General features: G+C 49.3%; 1 protein-coding gene across 1 annotated transcript in view; it reads left to right on the forward strand.

The window, feature by feature from the left end:
• Positions 1 to 4,563: 4,563 nt before the first annotated feature.
• SLC7A10 (solute carrier family 7 member 10) overlaps positions 4,564 to 19,134 on the forward strand; it is a 49,658-nt gene continuing 35,087 nt past the window's right edge. Inside the window, exon 1 of the mRNA XM_044427876.1 lies at positions 4,564 to 4,753. Coding sequence (XP_044283811.1) covers positions 4,564 to 4,753 — 190 coding nt within the window. The remainder of the gene's footprint in view (positions 4,754 to 19,134) is intronic.

The following is a 19,134-nucleotide window of genomic DNA, read 5'->3' on the forward strand; positions in this document are numbered from 1 at the left end:
CATCATGCAATGATCAGCCCTCAATGGTTGCAGCAGAGTATTCGCAGGCAGCTGCTCAGCATGACAGTCGCCCCCATCCCCAAGGATGATCCAAAATTGCAGGGAGCCGTGTGGATCCGGATCGGCACAGCGCCTCATGCAGTTTTCATATCCACTGCAAGCAGGCCTCTGAGGTTTTATTGATCATTCAAGTTCAAACCACTTCAAAATACTGTGCATACCCCAGGGAAGAAATGCCGTTTCTGGGGAAATTATGCTTCCCTCAGCTCTTGTGCAAAATTGCAGTTCAGAACAGGAGGAATCCCGAGGAGCGCTGGGACAGATCAGGTTAGCATCCCTGCTGACAAAATAGTCTCCCAAGACCAACCACCTGCCCACCCCTGCGCTACCCCGCCAGGTGGCTGAGAGATGACTCTATGAACTGGATGTGTGCTTGCACAGTGCCATGTTAACGTGGTTGGTACAGATGTGCTTTGCAACACTTCTCACATCCGGGTCTTGTGGTCCTGATATAAGTGGGATGGTGTAGACCAGGGGTCGGCAACCCGCGGCTCTGGAGCCACACTTGGCTCTTGAACCCCTCTGCTGCGGCTCCGTCACTCAAAACACGCGCCGGCACAGTCCCCGATCCTCTCACAGCGCTAGCTAGTTAAGTAAACCAGCTAGTTAAGTAAATCACTACATTCTCTGCTAAATAAGCTTCCTGCAGGCTCTCATGTAACACGAAATGCTGCTGAAAAGATTCTCTTTGTCCCAATGTAATCTCCTTCATCTGAATGTTAAAAGCTGCCCTTGGGACCTGTCACAATTCTCAGCACTTGACTGTTTATCTGCTGATCAGTCACTAAACACACCTATATCTCCAGCACAGCCACCGATCTGCGGACCCACACCGATTTACTGAGCCCCCTCCCCACCCCCCGTAGGCTAACCATGGATAAATTGAAGAAAAAAATAGTTTCTGAAGAAAACCGAATGTTTAATGGTACGTGGGTAGATTGATTTGCTTTTACTGCTGACGAACTTATGGGGTTTGCTGTTTAATGCAAGCAGCCCTTTAGCACTGACTTTGATGCTTCAGGAAGCTGTTCTCCCATTCAAAATATATGAAAGGAGTCCTACTAGTTTATAATGTAAGATTAAAAATAACAGTTTTTAGTGACTGAACAAGAGCTGCAGCTAAATCATAATGAAGATATGCATAGCATTAAGGTAAAAAACGATATATGCAGTGTTATCTTCATTTTAGATGTCAAAAGGGTTTTGCGGCTCCCGGTGTTTTCTTTTGTGTGGGAAACGGGTCCAAATGGCTCTTTGAGTGTTACAGGTTGCCAACCCCTGGTGTAGACACTCTGAGCTGAGTCCGAACTTTAAAGGAGCTATCCATGGTGCTGAACTGGGGGATTCGGGCTTGGCACCATGGATAGCTTCTTAAAGGTTCGGGCCAAGACATAGCATGGGTTCACCATCCCACTGCCACCAGGACCAGCCACCTTGACTCTGCACTGGTTTAAATAATGAGCACGAACTGCCAGATGCATCCCTAACAGGGTCATTGAAGCAGAGGCCCATAAAAGCTGGGATTCTTGCTTACTGCTAATCCTGCAGTGTGTAGTCAATGAATTTGTTGAATTTATCTTTGTCTTCAGACAGATACACACACACACACACATGGTCAAGCAAAAGAGACTTTCCCCAATTTTTATTTGTCAGCAGTTTTTAAAAAATCTTTTTGGGTATTACATTTTACTGTATAGCTGAATTGAGATGACTGGTTGAAAAAGTAGGGTGCAAGTTTAACAAACATGCACCTTTTAAAGAAAAGATTGAGATCTTTTAGAGAAGTCCTAGAAAAAGTGCAGAGAACAGCAAAGACACTTTAAGGGAGAGAAAGTTGGGTGCCTCTTTGAAGAAATTGCCTGAGGTGCTTGTTGCATCCTCCAAAAAACAAACAAACAAACCATCCCGAGAGGAGGATTTTATCTTTAGATCCATACTCTGCCTCATATACAGATCTATGCACGCCACACTCCCAGTGAACTGACCAAAAGCATGTAATTAATTGACTGAGATTTGGTCTACACATGCAGTAGAAAGCAGTGGTGATGCCATTTTTGAATGCTTCCACCCACCATATAGCACCCCACCCCCCAGGAGGAAAAGGGTTTTTCAGGCTTCAGGAAGTTATTTTCACAGGGAGCATTAAAACAATATGTTTTGCACTCATCCCTGCTACTGCAGTTTAAGAGGGTTCCAGCCATTCTGCCATTGTATCTAGAATTATTTCATTCATGTTCCTCTCACCCATGGACAGTGTCAGGGCCAGCGCTTCCATCAGACCAAATGGGGTGGTTGCTTCAGGCAGCAAATGCTGGAAGGCTGCAAGGTGATGGAGGAGAAAATCATGTGCCTTGTGGCCTTCCTACACCTCCTGAACTAACCAGCAGAGAATGTGCTCACATCCATCGGTGTTCAGTTGTGGAGGCTTCGTAAATGGAGAGAGAGGTAGGGGCCATTTTAGTTCTGCCTCAGGCAACGAAATGTCTGGGGCCAGCCCTGGACAGCACTGAAGATGGATGCCACCCCTGGGCTGATCAGCTTCTCCACATGAATCTGTCAGCAGGAAACACCTTGTCCTTTGCCTGAGGCAGTAAAATGACTTGGGCTGGCCCTTCCTGCACAGCCAGGATTAGAGGCTGTTGGACTGTTGGACCTGGGAGATCTGGGTTCCAGTCCCCAAAAAGCCATGAAGGACATGGGGTGGCTTTAGGCCAGTCACTGACACTCAGTCTAGCCTACCTCATGAGGTTGATGCAAGGATAAAATGAAGAGAAGGAAGATTTGTAAGCCCATCGAAGTGCTGAAAAGGATTGAAAAAGCAGGATATAAATGTAATAATGCATGCCTTTAAAAAGCTTTTACGGACCAGAGTTTTTCTGCCAAATGCATGAAATGGCTTCCTTCCAGAGTTGGTAGAAGCACATATACATGTGGTGTGAGAAAGACTTTGCCTACAGTGGGGCAAGAAAATACAAGAGACAGGAAGAGGTGTGCCCGTTCTAGACTGGGGATAAATGAATAGGCGTTTTGTGCTTGGCACAAAAAGATGGTACACTTTTGCATTCCCTCAGGCTTTCAGCCCCACTGTGCAAATAAAGTGCTTGCTTCTGTTGATCTTTACCCATCTTTATATCTATCAAACCCAGAAGATTATTTCAGATGCCTGCTAAATGTGCTTTAGTCTACAAAAGCTTATGTCACACAGTGCATTAGTTAGTGTTTAAAGTGCCACATGACTTTCTGTTGCTTTTGCAACAGTGAACCAGCTCAGCCATCCCTCCGCAATCTGTCACTACAGAGAACCAGATCTCCTTTTGGAGCAGTCTCCATCAGCTTTGGATGACTTTAATTCTGCTTCTGAAGGATCTTGCACAGGATGCGGCAGGGAGTGAGGAAAACACACGGATGCACAGCGCATAATGTCAGCTGGCTTTCTCTGGCTGGTTGCTCCAGAGCGGGCCGTGGCGCACTGGCAGAGCACCTGCCTGGAACGCCGAAGGCTCAGGCTCAGCCCCCTCCATCTCCAAGGGAGGGCGAGGACGGAGACTTCCTCAAACTCTGAAGTGCCTCGGCCGACTGCTACAGACCAGGGGTAGGCACGACGGCGCCCTCCAAACGCTTGGTACGACAATGCCCATGCTGGCTGGGGCAAATGGGTGTTGTAGTCCAAACCATCTGGAAAAGACCGTTGATGGACTAGTGGCCTAGGATCGTTTCCCACGTTCTTCTACGCAAAACAATGGCAGGGGCGCAGCCGAGCGAGCCAGGACTCGCCCGTGCGGCTCTGATTCGCGGGGCCACTGAAGGCGCTCCTCTCCGGGTCCTGCTGCTATCCCCACAGCGCGGCACCGGCCAGTTGCGCCTCGCTGGGATGCAGCGCCTCGCGGGGCGCGCCTGGCTCGAGCCGGGGAGCCCCGCGTGCTCGGCCGAGGACGTGCTCCCGGCGGCGGGGCCTCGGCACCCGATCGCCCCGCGGCCTGCGCCGGGACCCTCCCTGGCGGAGGAGCGCCTGCCGCCGGGGCGCGAAGCCTCCGCCGGGGCGCCGGGCTCGCAGCGGTTAACGCGCGCGCCTCCGCAGAATTTGGGACGCGGGGAGCGGCGCGCGCGCGCCTCCTGCCAAGAGAAGGGCGATCCGAGGGCAACGGCCCGCTCTCCTCCTCTGGCACATGCAGGCGCCCCGCGGAATGGGATTGCGCTCCCCTCGGCGACTGCATTAGCAGGCTAAGCCTGAGCGGCGTTACTGGTGGGGGAGCCGGAGGAGGAGGAGGAGGAGGAGGAGGCGAAGGCGGGCCGCCCCCCCGCCCGAAGCCACTTGCCCGCCGCCCGCGCCCGGTCCCCGCCCCGCCCGGAGTCCTTGCCGGCTCCGCTTCGCCCCGCGGCGGCGGGCGGCGCATGCGCCTCCCATGGAGAGCGCTCCAGCGGGCTCGGGCTCGCCTGAAGCCAGCAGAGCGGCCGAGGCTTGCGCGGGGAGCCAGACGAGCGGCGCTCGGCGAGGCAGCAGCGATGGCCGGGCAGAACCAGCAGCGCGCTCTGCGCAAGAGCATCGCGGCGCAGCAGCCTGCCCCGCCGGCGCAGCCCCCGGCGCAGCCGCCGCACCCGCTGGGGAGCGCCGCCCGCGGCCCCCGGAGCAGCGCGGACAGGGTGGCTCTGAAGAAGGAGATCGGGCTGCTCAGCGCTTGTGCCATCATCATAGGTGAGAGCGGCGGCCGGGGGCCGGGTGGGCGGGCAGAGCCTGGGGTGGTCTTCTTAAGCCGTGGCTGGGCGAGAGGGGCAGGAGGAAGGGCAGAGTGGCTAAGGCGAGCCCAGCGGGCTGAAAGTTTGTTTGCTGGTTTGTTTTTGGTCCTCCCCCCACCGCGCACACACAGAGAAACACGCATCTCCCGGAGCACAGCATCCCTCCGCTCACCCCAGCTAAGTATTTGTGAATGGGAACCGCGGCGATCTTGGCTGACTCTTCCAAGCAGGCTTTTTTGGGACTAGGCTGGTGGTGGCTCAAAAGAGCGTTGTGCGTTTTCGCCTGGCTTTGGAAAGCCGGCTAATGCCCTGCAAAGCAGCCTCGTGCGCGACAAGATTAGATCAGCGAGTATATTTCACTTTCTTCTTTTGTAGACTGTTCAATCCTCTCATCTTTTGGAGAGAGAGAGAGAAGAGGGGAGCTGGCAAACAGAGGATCAGAGCTGGTCCATCGGTGGCCTTGCCGAGAGTGCGAAATCCCTCGGATGCGCCTCGAGTGCTCGAGCGGTTTCACGCATTCCTGGGGGGCAAACAGGGCTTTGCTGCTCACCCATAGAATCGCAGCAGCACCGTGGCGCTGGGTTACTTAACAGGGCGCTGCAGCCGGTCCTGGCGGTCCATGGAGTGCCGGAACCTCTTTGTGGCAGGAGCTCCTCTTGCACAAGTGAGGAGGAGAACGAACAAAGTGCGGGTGGGACCTCTTATTTCCGGGTCAGAAGCGCACTCGAATAGGAGCAGGGCTTTCAGGGCAGCGTGGCGGTTGGCGTGGGGGCTTTCATCCATCATTCCCGATTATGGCAAACCTGAGGCATCCCAAGCGGTGCCTTTGCTAGCCCCCTGCTTGCCAGGTGGCTTTGCTTCAAAAATCCTGCAGAACCTGTTGGTCAGAAATGACACAGGACAAACAGCTATGGGTCTACCAAGAGCAGCAGTGATTCCCTGGCTAGCTTCTCCCCCTCCCCTCCTTCTTTGGCCTTCCTTTCAACATCACTGTTAAACCCAGCAGATTCAAAACACTGGATTTTTATTATTGCTTGGTTTGAAAAATTAGAAGCAGTTGTTTAGGAGAAACTCCCCCAAGGTGACTTACTAAATTTCAAATCACTAAATGCAATTAGTAAATGATAAACTGCAATAATGCAGTTATAAAAATCAGAATCACAATTAAAGCAAGATAACACCTTATGCACAATAAAACTGTGGCTGTTATTGGCCAATGTGTATAGGTAAGTCTTTAGGGCCCCCTTCAAGGCCTGTATTGATGTTTCAAGCAGACCTTGATTGCAGCAAAGTTCCATAGGTGGAGGACCCACTGTGGAGAAGGCCCCGGCCCTTGTGCCCACCGGCCTAAATGTGTTGACAGGTGAGCTCATAAGCAGGGTCGCCAGTGCCAGTCTCAACAGCTGGCCATTTGGTATTGTGAAGGAGGACCTTCAAGCAGGGCCAGCCCACAGCGCGGTGGTGCTTGACGCGAAGGGCAAGATGGTGCCCGCGCCTTTGCCATGCATGAACACAGCTGGACCAGCTGATGAATCGGCCTCCAGCGCTAATGACAGACAAGGCTCTCCACTGAACTTGAAGTCAGCAGACTAAGTGGGGGGCCTGCAGGACACTTCCGCTCTCTCTCCCCGTCTTCCTGGTGCCTCCCAGCATCTGCTGCCTGAGGCAACTGCCGGGCCAGAGGGGCAGCCCTGCCTTCAAGCAGCCTGGCTCCAGCTGTGCCCAGCTCTGGAGGCCAGTGCCACACTTTCAGTTTGGCTTGGAAAGTCATCGTCAGCCAGTGCAACAGTGGCGCTCACGGGGTCCAATTGCCTGCACCTGCTCAGGCAGCCACTTTTGTAGCAGTTCGGGTTTCCCACATAAAGTCAGCCTCATGCAGAGCACATTGCACTAACCAGCCTATCTGCCGTAGGGGCACCGAACCACGGAATGGTCAGCTGAGAAGGGGCCGAGAAGGGCGGTGGGCCCAACCCCTGCTCAGTGTGGGATAGGAGCGCATGGGCCACTGAGCGCTCTCCTTTCCAGGCAGCATCACGCACAGGTTGCCAAAAGCATCCTTGCCACGCCCGCTGCCGCCACCAGGCCCTTCCCTAGCTGGTGCTGAAGCCAGGCCAGGGGTGCAAAACTCTTTTAGCTTGAGGGCCAGCTTCCAGTTCCTCACTCCAGGAAGGGGCATGGCCAAACCCAAGAAGGCACAGCCAAGAGTACCCAAATAGCTTAGTTTAACATGCTTAACCCCTAAGAGGGATTTCAACCTTTAAGAATAGGGGGGAAATGGGATGGAGGGGAGGCAACTGATCTGGAGAATCTAATTGTAGTATTTACGTATTGCTGAGTATAATAAAATCCTTGAGTGGTTTTACCTATGGTTCAGCATCATTGGCCTAAGAGAACTTTCACACCGCACACACTTTCCCACTCACTGGATGCAGCCCCATCTGGAACCACCCCACAGACTCTCCATCTTGCCTGGATTTTGCTTCAGCTTGTTTGCTCTCCAGCCACCAGTGCAAGTTCCACAGCCTTCCTGAGATGGTAGTGAAAGGTAGAGCTGAGGGCCATCCACATACATTAACTATCATTATTACCATCTCAGCCCGAACCCCAAACCCAGAAATGTGATATAGATACAAGGAAAAAGTAATAAAAACCCAAAACCAACATTGGCTCTAGAGTCATGCCATAGAACAATGGCCATGCAATAGAACAACAATCTGACTCCTGAATCCCACCCCCAAAATTGGCTCAGCGCCATGGAGAGCTCCTACAAAACCCTGACTAAAAGCTGCAATGGATAGAGAGCCAGTGTGCCATGGTGGTGACAGGACTGGACTGGGGCTCAGAAGAGTGAGGTCCTAACCTCCCCTTGGCCATGGAACTCACTGAATGGCTTGGGCCACTCACAGATTCTCAGCCTAGCCTTCCTCACAGGGTTGTTGTGAGGATGGTACCAATCCTCCAAAAATGATTGAAAACGTCGAAGTACCATGCCTGATCAAGGGTATCCAAAGTCACCAAGGGGCCCAGGAGAACCAACACTTCCACATCCATTCCCTGGCACAAGTTATCCATTAGGGAGATCAAATTACAACTGCAGTTTTTTAAAGCATTCAATAAAAATAAAAGTATGAACACTTCAGAACAGCCTCCAAAATGGCTGGTACTCATTGATTCATATCAAGTCAGCATTTAGGGAGGGGAAGCTGGTGACTTCAGGTGACTCTCAGTGGGCAGCATAGCCATTCCGGTCTCCAATCTGAGCTGTGAGGTGCTGTCCGTGGTGCTGAAACACACTGCCCCAAACTCAGCACTGTGTACAGCTCCATTGGAGTTGAGGCTTGGTGCCTGGCTGACTGATGTCTGGAGTCACCAGCCTCCACTGTGTTGGCCTTTAGAGAGCGGTTTAGTTCATGGAAGGTGCTTCTCATACATTATTTTCGAAAGCCTGAAGGAAAGAGGGAAATGCTCTATTCTTTGCCGTCCCAGCAGGCAAGAGCTAGCTCTAACAGGTTTAGTTTACATAGGTAGATTTTGGTTGAACTTTAGAAGGAACTCCTTAATGGCAAGACCCCTTTCACAATGGGACCTCTTCCCCAGAGGGATGGAGCAGGGGCTCTTCCTTTCTAAAGATCTTCAAGCAGAGGCTGCACCACCATTTGTCAAGAGATGCTTCGGCTCTGGACTTCCTCCATCGAGTGGGGTGGGTTAGATGACATCCAAGGCCCCCTATCCTCCAAGTCTGTCATTGTAACTCACCTTGTTAAGAAAGCCAGTGTTATTATCACCCTCTTGCTGATGGTGAAGCTACAGCTGAAAATGCCTTCCATGGACACCAATTGAGTTCATGGTACCTAGTGGATTTAAATTGCAGGCATCAAGAGGGTTAAGGCATAGATGTTCATTGGTCAGGAAAGGAGACCTTCAGTAAGAGGTCAAGAAAAGAGCCCCTTGGTAGGAGTTGCAATGTCTTGGACTACATTCTCTTCCTCCCCCCCCCCCCATCATCATCATCATCCACCTGTGTCTTTAGTAGGTGCATAACTACCTAGAAAAACATGTTGTTTGAAGCAGGAGCCTTGGTTGGCTCCAATCTGAATTCCCCAAAATGCAAGGGAGGGTATGTATTTTTTTCATTATGACAAAGAATGCACAGCTCACAAAGGAGGTGCACTATGTAATTATTACAAAGATATACATCAGTTCAAAGAAGAGACCATTAAGCAATGATGTTTAGCCCAGCCCTGCAATGCACGTCTATACAGACAATAAACCACAGTTCAGGTCTATGCAGATGTCAACCACATGTATCCGCAGACCAACTGGTTGTTGATTTTCTTGCTTAAAGATAAGGAACTATAATAGGAATAGAGAAGGGACTTTGAAGTTGTCTTTCAAATGTTAGCCCCTTGGTAGTCCTCCAGCTTGTATGTGGAAGTGTCTTATCAACAGGTGATACTCTTCAGATGTAGCAATCCAAGCCCTTCAAACTATGGTTTGTTCGTGCACACTGTCTCCTCCCTGTCTTTCCCTCGTCACATTCAGATATCCTCCCTTCTGTTTCAGCAGCAATCCATCATTTTCCGATACATCTGAACCAGGCAACTATGGTTTATTTGGGAGAAAGAAGGGGTTTCCTAAGAATTATAGTGGCAAGTGAGGTTTAGCAAGGTGTGCCTTCTGCCTTCTAGTCTCAGTTGAAGCATCTTCACCAAGAGGGATGAATTGGGATGGGAATTAGCAGAGCATGTCATTTCCAGCATTTAATTCCCAGGCCTAAACAACCATGCTGGAGAGGTAGCTACTTAAAAGTCCATGATATGCTAATATCCCATCTTGGCTTTCTCTTACACACCCTGATTTATCCTCACAACAGCTCTGTGAGAAAAGTGAAGCTGGCGAGCAGCCCAAAATGAACCAGTGAGCTACATGGCTAAGCAGAGATTTGAACCTGGGTCTCCCTAGTCTGACCTCAACAGTCCAATTTAGGCTTCCCCTACTGAGTACTTTCCAGAGGTGCTAGACCTCCCATCATCCTCATCACGTCCCTCCACACTCTCCTGCACGAATTCAGTGAGCTTTCTTTGTGACTTCTATTTGTATATCGTATCCTTAAAACAGGGATGAGGAACTTGTAGCTGGAGATGAAGTGTCTTCCTCCAACATCACTAGAAGGCATGAGCTGGGGAAGACCATGCTAACCTCTAAACATGCCAGGATCTATGGCTGTGTTTGCAAGCCTGTGCCCCTGAAATCAGTAGCCAAGATCCAGTCAATTTCAGTGGATCAGGATTGCACTTGAGGTGCAGTCAGGATTGCTAAGTGTTCTTGTGCTGGTCTCACGTAAGATGCAGGCCTATCACAGCTGGCCAGGACCTGTTGTGAGTTGTAAGCCTTTTTCTGTCTAAACATGCCTAGGATTGCTCCCCTGTTGACTTTATCCCATGAGGCATTCACTGCCAGGAAAATGGTATTCTGCTTTACATTCTTCATGAGCATTTAACGTAGGCATCCTTTTTTGTGAAATAAGTACCGGAGTTGTTAACTCCATATTCACTATGTTTCCAATGTAAAAGCGTTTTAATTTTCATACCTATGCATGACCCCTGATTGTTCTCTCCTCTTCTATAACCTGGCTCTTTCTGTGGTATCCTATACATCTATCCTATACACCTTGATTCTTCCCATAAATTTCAGCTGTAAAGCTTGTGTGCAACAGCAAAGAAGGAAAATGGTGCTTCCCATATGCTAGTTTATATGTCTAGATGAAGATTTAGAAACAGTTATTGAAACTTAGAAATACAGTCCACCTCGCCATAGTTGGGAAGCCAGTGACCAGAGGTGCTCCCTACTGATGGGCAACTGCTCTTGTGCATCTTTATTTCCAAACCAGATTTGGAGGGGGCAGCCCCTCAAATAGATGTCTGTCCTGTGTAAAAGAGGATGCATCTTGTGACCTTCCAGATGTTTCTACACACAGCTGCCAGCCTTCCTGAGCATTGGCTGTGCTATCAGACGTCACAGAACCACAGGGGCAAGTGCTCTGTGGCAGTTACCAAGAATTCTCTTCCTTTCCTCAGTGCTTGTTGCTGCTGCTTTTCTATTATACATTAAAAACAAGCACTCCCAAACTGGCCCACACTGCTGTCCTTCGGAAAGCAGGGGTGCAGTAACGCTTGGGCACTTGTGCTTAGCATTATACTCGTATTATTTATTTTATTTATGTTGGATTTATATCCTGCCTTTTTCCTACAAAGGGCACAAGGCAGCTTACATCATTCTCCTCCTCCATCTTATCCCCACAACAACAACCCTGTGAAGTAGGTTGGGCTGAGAGTCTGTGCCTGGCCCAAAGTCACCCAGTTGGCTCCATGGCTGAGCAGGGACTCGAACCCACATCGTCTGAGTCCCAGTCCCACGCTCTTAACCACTACACCACACTGGCTCTCAATTATGAAACAGCTGGTAACAGCAAATCTCTGTTCACTTGGCAGAATCAAGTAAGGTTTCCAAGCAGCACCCAATAAGTTGGCAACCTTTTCCCTGAATGCTGGTTCGCCACAAGGGCTTCACACACCAAGGGCATGCATGAGATTCATGGATGGACACATAATTCTGTGGATTAATTTATACCAAGTCTTGCTCCATAAACTGAGCAGAAAAAAAGGTATCTTTTTTGTAGCAGGCCCAAACGCAACTTTTTTTCTGGGCCTTTTTAGATCACCAGGTTGAGGCATTTTTCTTGGCACTGTATAAAGAGAGTTTACTGCATCCCCATGGAAAACACTGGCCAGAATTGTATAAGTTGAGCTTTGGATGCATGTAGTTACATCTGCATAGACCTGCACTGAGGTTTACTGTCTGTATTGATGTGCATTGTAGGATCTGGTTGAACTTTTGCTTAATGGTCCTTTCCTAGAACTGATGTATATCTTTGTAATAATTGGATGATAGAGTTCCTTTGGCACTGTATTTTTTTTTCTGATCTCTGGTAAATTATTGCATGTTATAAGCTTCTCTCCAATTAAGAGAACATATTTTAAGTCACACTCATACACATGTTTAGGCAGCAAAACAGCTTGCCATTTCCAGCTGTGCTCCCTGGGGCATGTTGGCAGTGGTGGGACCTTTTGTGTAAATGTGCGTAGGATTATGCCCTTCGAAAATTACCTTGTCAGGAAGGGAAGGCTGTTATTTGTTGTGGATTTTGTTCTTTTATGTTCCAGCTTGCTACCTGAGATGGTTCTCCAAGTATCTAACAGTAAGAAAATACACATTTAGAACAAAGTCTTAATGAAAGCACAATAAAATAAATTGATTCACAGTTAAAAACAGAACAATAAGAGAAACAGGGACAAGATAGACCATGTGGATTAAATGGGTTCCTAAAACAGAAAATGTTATTGTTCTTGTAGTCTCAGAGCTTTTTGGGGTGCAATCCAGTGCATGTCTAGACAGGAGTAAGTCCTGCAATAACTATTGTGGGAAACATAAAACAAATTTCTATTTATACATGCATAGGGTCACATACTTGATATATCCTGATATCAATTTTTAAACCTACATTTTGTGAGCTCATCCATGAGGACTAGAAACTTAAATGAAAGACCAAAGCAGGAATTGTCAACAATCTGAGGTATATAATTTCTGGCCAAACAATAATGGACGCTGCAATTCTGACATTACTTACTAGGATGGAGAAAGGCCACTGATCTCAGTGGGACTTGTAGACATAAATACATTCATGTCTAGTCACAAGAGACAATGAGTAGTGCTAATGAAGCCCTTCTGAAACTTTCAGCTGAGAATTGATTGTGCACTACCCTTGTAATGGGCAACTGGTTACACAACAGGTTGTGCACACATTGCAGAAATTTAATGCACAGTGAGTTACACAAGCAAAATACACAACTGTGCTTGAGGAAACAAATTTAAGCACATTCTCCTCTTGTGCATAGTTTGGAACATAGTTTCTGCTGGTGTAATTGCACAAATGGAGTTACACAGTTGTATACTGCCCCATATCAGGTGTATAGTGCAGGCATAAATTCCTTAATCTTTCCTAGAAATCTGCATTTTGCTCTTTCTCCATGATATGAAGACCCAATGTGGAATCTTGATGAGAGTACTGGGCTGTGGGTTCGGAGATCCCAGTTCTCCCAGCCTCCCCCACCTCCAGCTACAAAGCTTACTGGGTGACTTTGGGTCACTCACGCTCAGGCTAATCTACCTCACACGGTTGTTGTGAAGACAAAATGGAGGAGAACTCATAAGCTATCTTGGGTTCCTTGAAAGAGCAGGGGAAAGGCAGGCTATTAAGCTGGGAAGGGTTGTCTTTTACACTGAAGTCAGACTTTTCTAGGGGTGGGGGAGACCCACACTTTGATTTGAAGGATATGACTGGAAAGGTCAAGTTAGGCTGTGCTGGAGCAGATACACCAATGCAATATCCTGATATAAATGCAAAGGCAGAAACTTCCTGTTCTAAACCGGAGGGGTGGGGTGGAGGGAGGACCAGCGTACCTAAAAAAAAATCCCAGGCTGAACACTCTGTTTAGCAAGAGCAACAAATCTCTCCAGCAATTTATCTCTGCTACAGAATTTTGGATGTGCTGTGATGGTTCTTGAGAGAGGACTGCAGCTGGTGCCCTCCTTTGAAAAGTGGTCGGATGCACTGGCAACCAGAGCTGACCTTGGGATTGGCTTCTTTCTGGCTTCTTTCTGGGGCCCTGGCAGCCCGGCCCTGTGCATATTTACTTGGAAGGAGGCCCCACTGAGTGTAACGAGACCGATTCCCAAGCCGGGGTGCAAGACGCCTGTGCGGGAGAGAGAAAGCCTGGCAGTTTCAGGCCGGTGCTTGTTGGAACAGGCGCTCGGTGAGTTAAACAAAGAGAGGGAAAAAGAGATCACCCTCTGGGCAGGACTGTGAGAGGTTATGGTGCCTGCTTTGGCATCTGCTTGCAAGGTGTAGTTCAGAAAACGCAGCAGAATGAGTTAACCAAATGGCCAGGGCATCCTTTTTCAAATTCAAAGCAGCGCCCATCACGCATTTGAATTTCCTCCCAGATTCCCTCCTGCCATGCTGGTCTCCCAGCAGGGAGGATACCAAAGCTCCATTTTTAATGTGAGATTTACAAGACTTAAAAGGTTTTGCGGGGAGCAGGGTGGGGCGGGGCAGGGCAGGACAGACAACTGTGTTGGTCTATAGACTCCATATATTAGCAGAGTTCCCTGCCAAAACAGATTCTTTGAACACTTGGTAAATCTCAGCTTCAATCGCACTGAACACGGAGCTGCGACTTGGACAGCGGTAGCATTTCAGTCTTCTTGCACGTGAGCCGGGATCGAGGGCAAGGCGAGGGCGCCCTTGTCCAGAAGAGAGGCCAGGGCAGCGTTGGGGGTAGGCGGGCAGAGGGCTGGTGGCACAGCGGGCATGGCTGGGCACCTGCTGAGGGACCGCAGCCCAGAGGGGCTCTTCAGCCTGCAGTCCACCTGCCTCTCACCTGCCCTTGCCAATGGTGATGGAAAGCAGCAGGTGCCACAGCCGGTGCCTGCTGTCCCCCCCCCCCCCCAGTGCATCACGTGAGCCAGTGGCATCCAAGTGGAGGATGAGGAGAAACAACGGGGGCAAACCCACTGTCCAAGGGGTGGGGTACTGCGGGGATCTTAGCCAAGGGTGCTCGAAAAAGACCTGGAGATGCAGGTCTCCAAACGCACTTGGAGGGTGACGGCTGGCATCATTCCTTTTATCTCTGTTATCACCCGATAGCCAATGCTCTCTTGGCAATTTACAACATTTCATAAACAATACAAGAAAATACCATGAAATCCTTCCAACATACAAAAAATTGGGAAAACATTAAAAGCAGCTAAATAACATGCAATAAAGGGCAACCCTGCAAAATACCTGGGATGGATGATTCCCTCGAGTCCTTGAATATACACATGAATCTTTGTAGGCTCCATCATAAAGGGCTGCTGGAAAGATGGAAGGTTGGCACCAGGCTCATGAGGGGCCACCACTGAGAGAGCCATTCCTCACGTTGCTGCTCTCTGAGCCTCCCTCACAGTTGGCATCAGAGGAAGGCTCCAGATGATGAGCGTTGTGCCTGGGCAGGTTGCAACTGGGAGAGGGAGGCCCTCTGGCAGGTACGCTGGTCCCAAGCCCTCTAAGGCGTGATAGGTTAAAGCCAGCACCTTGCATTGGGTTCGGAATAGGGCTTTGGATGAAAGGTGGTCTCAGTTCTGATAAGGCTCCAGAGCAATGGCTGGTTGTGGCTCTCCAGAGCCTCTCATCACCTGTGTCCTGATTTGTTTTTGAAAGTGGAGATGCCAGGGATTGGACCCAGAACCTGCTCCATCTTTGAGAGAACAGCGAAGAGGAAGGTCATGATGAGCCCTTGCACTTCAAAATTCATCTCTAGACCACCGGTCTCAGGTTCCTAATGCAAGGGTGGGAATCTGGTGCTCGAGGGCCACACAAGTCCCTTGTCCTCCTTCCAGACGCCCTGTGCAGGCGATCAGTCCGGCCCCGCGGCTGGCAGGCTGCCTGTGGCAGAGGAAGGTGGAGAGACGGTGGCAGAGAGGGACAGAGAGGTGGTGGGTTCACACAAGACAAGAAGCCGCTGTGGGAGAATTTCGAGGTGGGGCTTTTCATCACAGTGACCACTGCCAGTATGAACACTCACACCGCACTGGGAATATCACCATAGTTTGCCATTACGTGCAGACCTGGGGGGGGGCAGAGGAGGCTTTTGGGGTGTTTGACAGACCACCCGCAATGCTTACACTTCCCATGGGTTCTACGTGGCATGTGAAGCACCCCAACAACCTATCTTCAACAGGTATAGGGACAAGGAACGGCAGGCCCTTCTCTGGCTGAAATATTCAAAGTGGCTGCCACCACCGTGACTGCAGGGAGGGCTCCCCACAGTGGATCCTGCTGACATGCAGAACAGGGCAGGGGGAGAAGGGGAGTGGCCCCACTGAGCTTTGGTTCTGGCCCGGGTCACACCCCTAAGCACTTACCTGCAAGGGAACACAGCTCTGTCTACTGGGGATGTGACATAGAAAGAACTAGAATCCCAGTCGGTGGCAATTCCACCTGCCCTGGTAACCACAGGGGGCTTCTTCCATTGTGCTCCTGGGAGGCAGGTGGCCCTTCCCTCAAATACTGAACCAGTTTGTATGGTCACCTTTTAAGCCATGTTGGGCTGCAGCAGGTGAGGATCAAGCCACAGTGTGTAGGCACTGTTTCCTGAAACATAGTCAGGGTGGCTTCTCCAAGGGTTAAACAATTCTCAGCCATTAATTCTCAGCTCACCGATGACAGAGCTGTTCACAAATTCTTTGCCATATAAATGAGCCAACCCAGTTGAATGGTATGTCCTTATTTTGGAGAAATGGAAGATGTAAACAGGTCTCTCTCTCTCTCTCCCATTCTCTCTCTCTCTCATTTTTTCTCTCTCTCTGTTATCTTCCTTTATAAAAATTTCTCTGTCAGAGGAATGCAAATCCTGCTGCTCTTTTAGAAAGTGGAGATATAATTTTAAATGATAATAAATTAGGCTGCTTAAGCAAAATGACATAATTAGCTTATTTTGCATAAATAGGCTTCATCTGATCCTTGGAACGTTTCAGGTCAGATTTGCCCTGGGTCTCTGAAGCACAGCATAAAGGAGATGGATTTAAACTTATCTGTTCTGTGTTGTGTGTTATTTATGTCAGTGCTTTTATTCCCACCGCCGTCCCACCCCTCACTGTAAGACTGATTAATTAATTAAATAATCAATAGTCTTTGAGATGTGGCTTTCCACATTGCTTTAAAAAGAAAAAGAAGTCCCTTTATAAAAGAAAACATTTGCAATAAAATACTCTACTTTCAAAAGCATTTTTGTAGAACAACTTATGACTCAGTGACCTGAATGAGTACCAGTTATCCCCTGCCCCCCACCACCACCAAGAACAAAGGCCCTTTTATCTCTTACATTGTGGCACAATGTAATCTAGATTAGGCCAAGTATTTTAATGCAATAAATCACCAAAGAAACTCACAGCTCACCGTAGTTTGCATTAACTGTGGTTTTCATTAACCATAGTTTACAATGCAATCCATAGTTTGAGTTTCCAAGTCACAGAAGCAAGCCATGGTTCGATACTGTTTGCCTGTTTCCATTCTCCATCCACTCAGCACTTTCATGTTGTTGAGGCCTCCAGTGAGGGCCCACCAGCCACAATTATAATTCATCAATTAGTTTGCTCAAGCATGTGGTTTGTTACAGGAAAATGTGCCTTTTAACAACATGTTAATAACATAAATTTAAATTCTGCAGAAGGCCCAAAAGTGGGGTGCAAGCTGCCAAAGTACACAAACTGCCACCCCGTCCCATTAAAGTTCTCCTCTTGTAACGCTCCTTATGAAGGATTAACCACATGTAGAGAGGCTGGCTGAACACCCTCGAATTCTGCTTCCCTGGGCAGAACGGGGGCCAGTCAGGCTTTTGACCAGACTGCTGCCCTCATCACTGAAGGTGTGTCCAAAAACCTTTGCCATTGCTCCGTTTTTTCAAAGCATTTAAGGGTTAAAGCTGCATGCCTGGCTAGAGAAGGCTGCAAGTTTTTTTCTGTCTAAACATGCATAGGACTGTGCCCATATTGCCTCTGAATACCCTGTGATCTCTCAGCAGAGGTAACCACAAAGCTGAATTAGCCTCAGGTGCATGAGCGAGGGCAATCCTCCAGCTCTCTGGGAATGATGGGAATTGTAGGAGGCACCTGCTGGGGAACAATGCCATGGAACGTAGCTCTGTCGCCTGCAAAGGGCGGGAGGACCCTCTCCTCGCCCTGCCATCCAGATGCGCTTTCCCCACTCTGACCCGTGAGGTGTGTCCTGCGTGGCACCCTCAGAAATGAGGCACGGCTCTTCTTCCGCCCTGTCTAGCTGTGCGAAGCTCAGACTTTTCCCTAATGAAATGCAAGCCACATCCCTTCTCACTGGCAAGACATGAGGAGCAGGATGTCAGAAACAGAATAAAGGCAAAGGGCTCGGAGGAAAGGCCTTTCTAAAAAGACAAAGCAAAACAAAAACCAACACCAAACAGACAAGCTTGAAATGGGACACTGAATAGGATGACCAACTGCAAAACAAAACAACAGTTCCTGTAACTTTTAAAATAGTTGGGTACAACCACGGTGGGCAGAACATAAATTGCGACCTGCTAGGGTGGCCATGTGTCCTCTTTTACAGAGCACATTCCTCTGTTTTGGAGGTGTCCCCTGTTTTGAAGTCATCCTATACAGTTCCGGTTCAAAGATAAACGACCTGCTGTCTGTCAGTGGTTAACACCTGGACGATCCCGCAGCTGGGCCACGTAGGGGCTGCCTTCTGCAAAATGGTGAGCTGGACCTTGTGTCTGTTTAAAGTATAATAATTCTGTCCAAATCTTCATTTATACGTATCTATCAAGAGACAGACAGACAGCAGCATATGCAAATGTTATGCAGTTCACCACCCTCCTCAGTCCCTTTTTCAGTGATCCTTAACTGCTCCCCCCCCCCCCCCCGCCCGGTCCCATACAGCCTTCTTGGGAAATAGGTCGTGTTTGCTGGTTGCTGAGATTCATACAAAGAAAGAGTTGCCCTTGGTTCTAGTCAAGAAGGCACGTCTCACCTCTGCTGAGTGTAGGGCGACTTAACACATGTGCCTGGTTCGCACAATTATGGAGGCAAAATAAAACAGAGACAATTGCTTCCCTCACACCAGGGGGATTAGCGTGGTTATCCTCAGCTTCCTGTGCCATACAAACCAGGCAACCGTGGCTTGTTACCCATTCAATTTGCCACCCTGCCCCAGTTCGCACAATGTCACAAGCCACACGGCCAGTGTCCAGTGTGGTGTAGTGGTTAAGAGCGTGGGACTGGGACTCAGGACGACCTGGGTTCTAGTCCCCGCTCGGCCATGGAGCCAACTGGGTGACTCTGGGCCAGTCACAGACTCTCAGCCCAACCTACCTCACAGGGTAGTTGTTGTGGGGATAAGATGGAGGAGGAGATGTAAGCTGCCTTGAGCCCTTTGTAGGAAAAAGGCAGGATATAAATCGGAAAATAAATAAATAAAATAAAAAATTGCGCCCGTCTTCCCTGACGTACGACGGGCACATGCAGGCAGGAGAAATGAGCTCGAGCGACTTCCTTCCTCTCTGGGATCATGGGAAGCCAGAAGGTGCTTGCACCCCTCAGCTGCTCAGATCCTGAATCCCTCCTCTGCTTTTCCACTTCTGTACCACACGGACTTTATTTTAAAGAGGAGGAGAAGTTGGGGCTCAGCCCATCCTGGAAAGGAAG

The sequence above is a fragment of the Varanus komodoensis genome, unplaced genomic scaffold, assembly GCF_004798865.1.
Source record: "Varanus komodoensis strain SLA01 unplaced genomic scaffold, ASM479886v1 scaffold19, whole genome shotgun sequence".
NCBI lineage: Eukaryota > Metazoa > Chordata > Lepidosauria > Squamata > Varanidae > Varanus > Varanus komodoensis.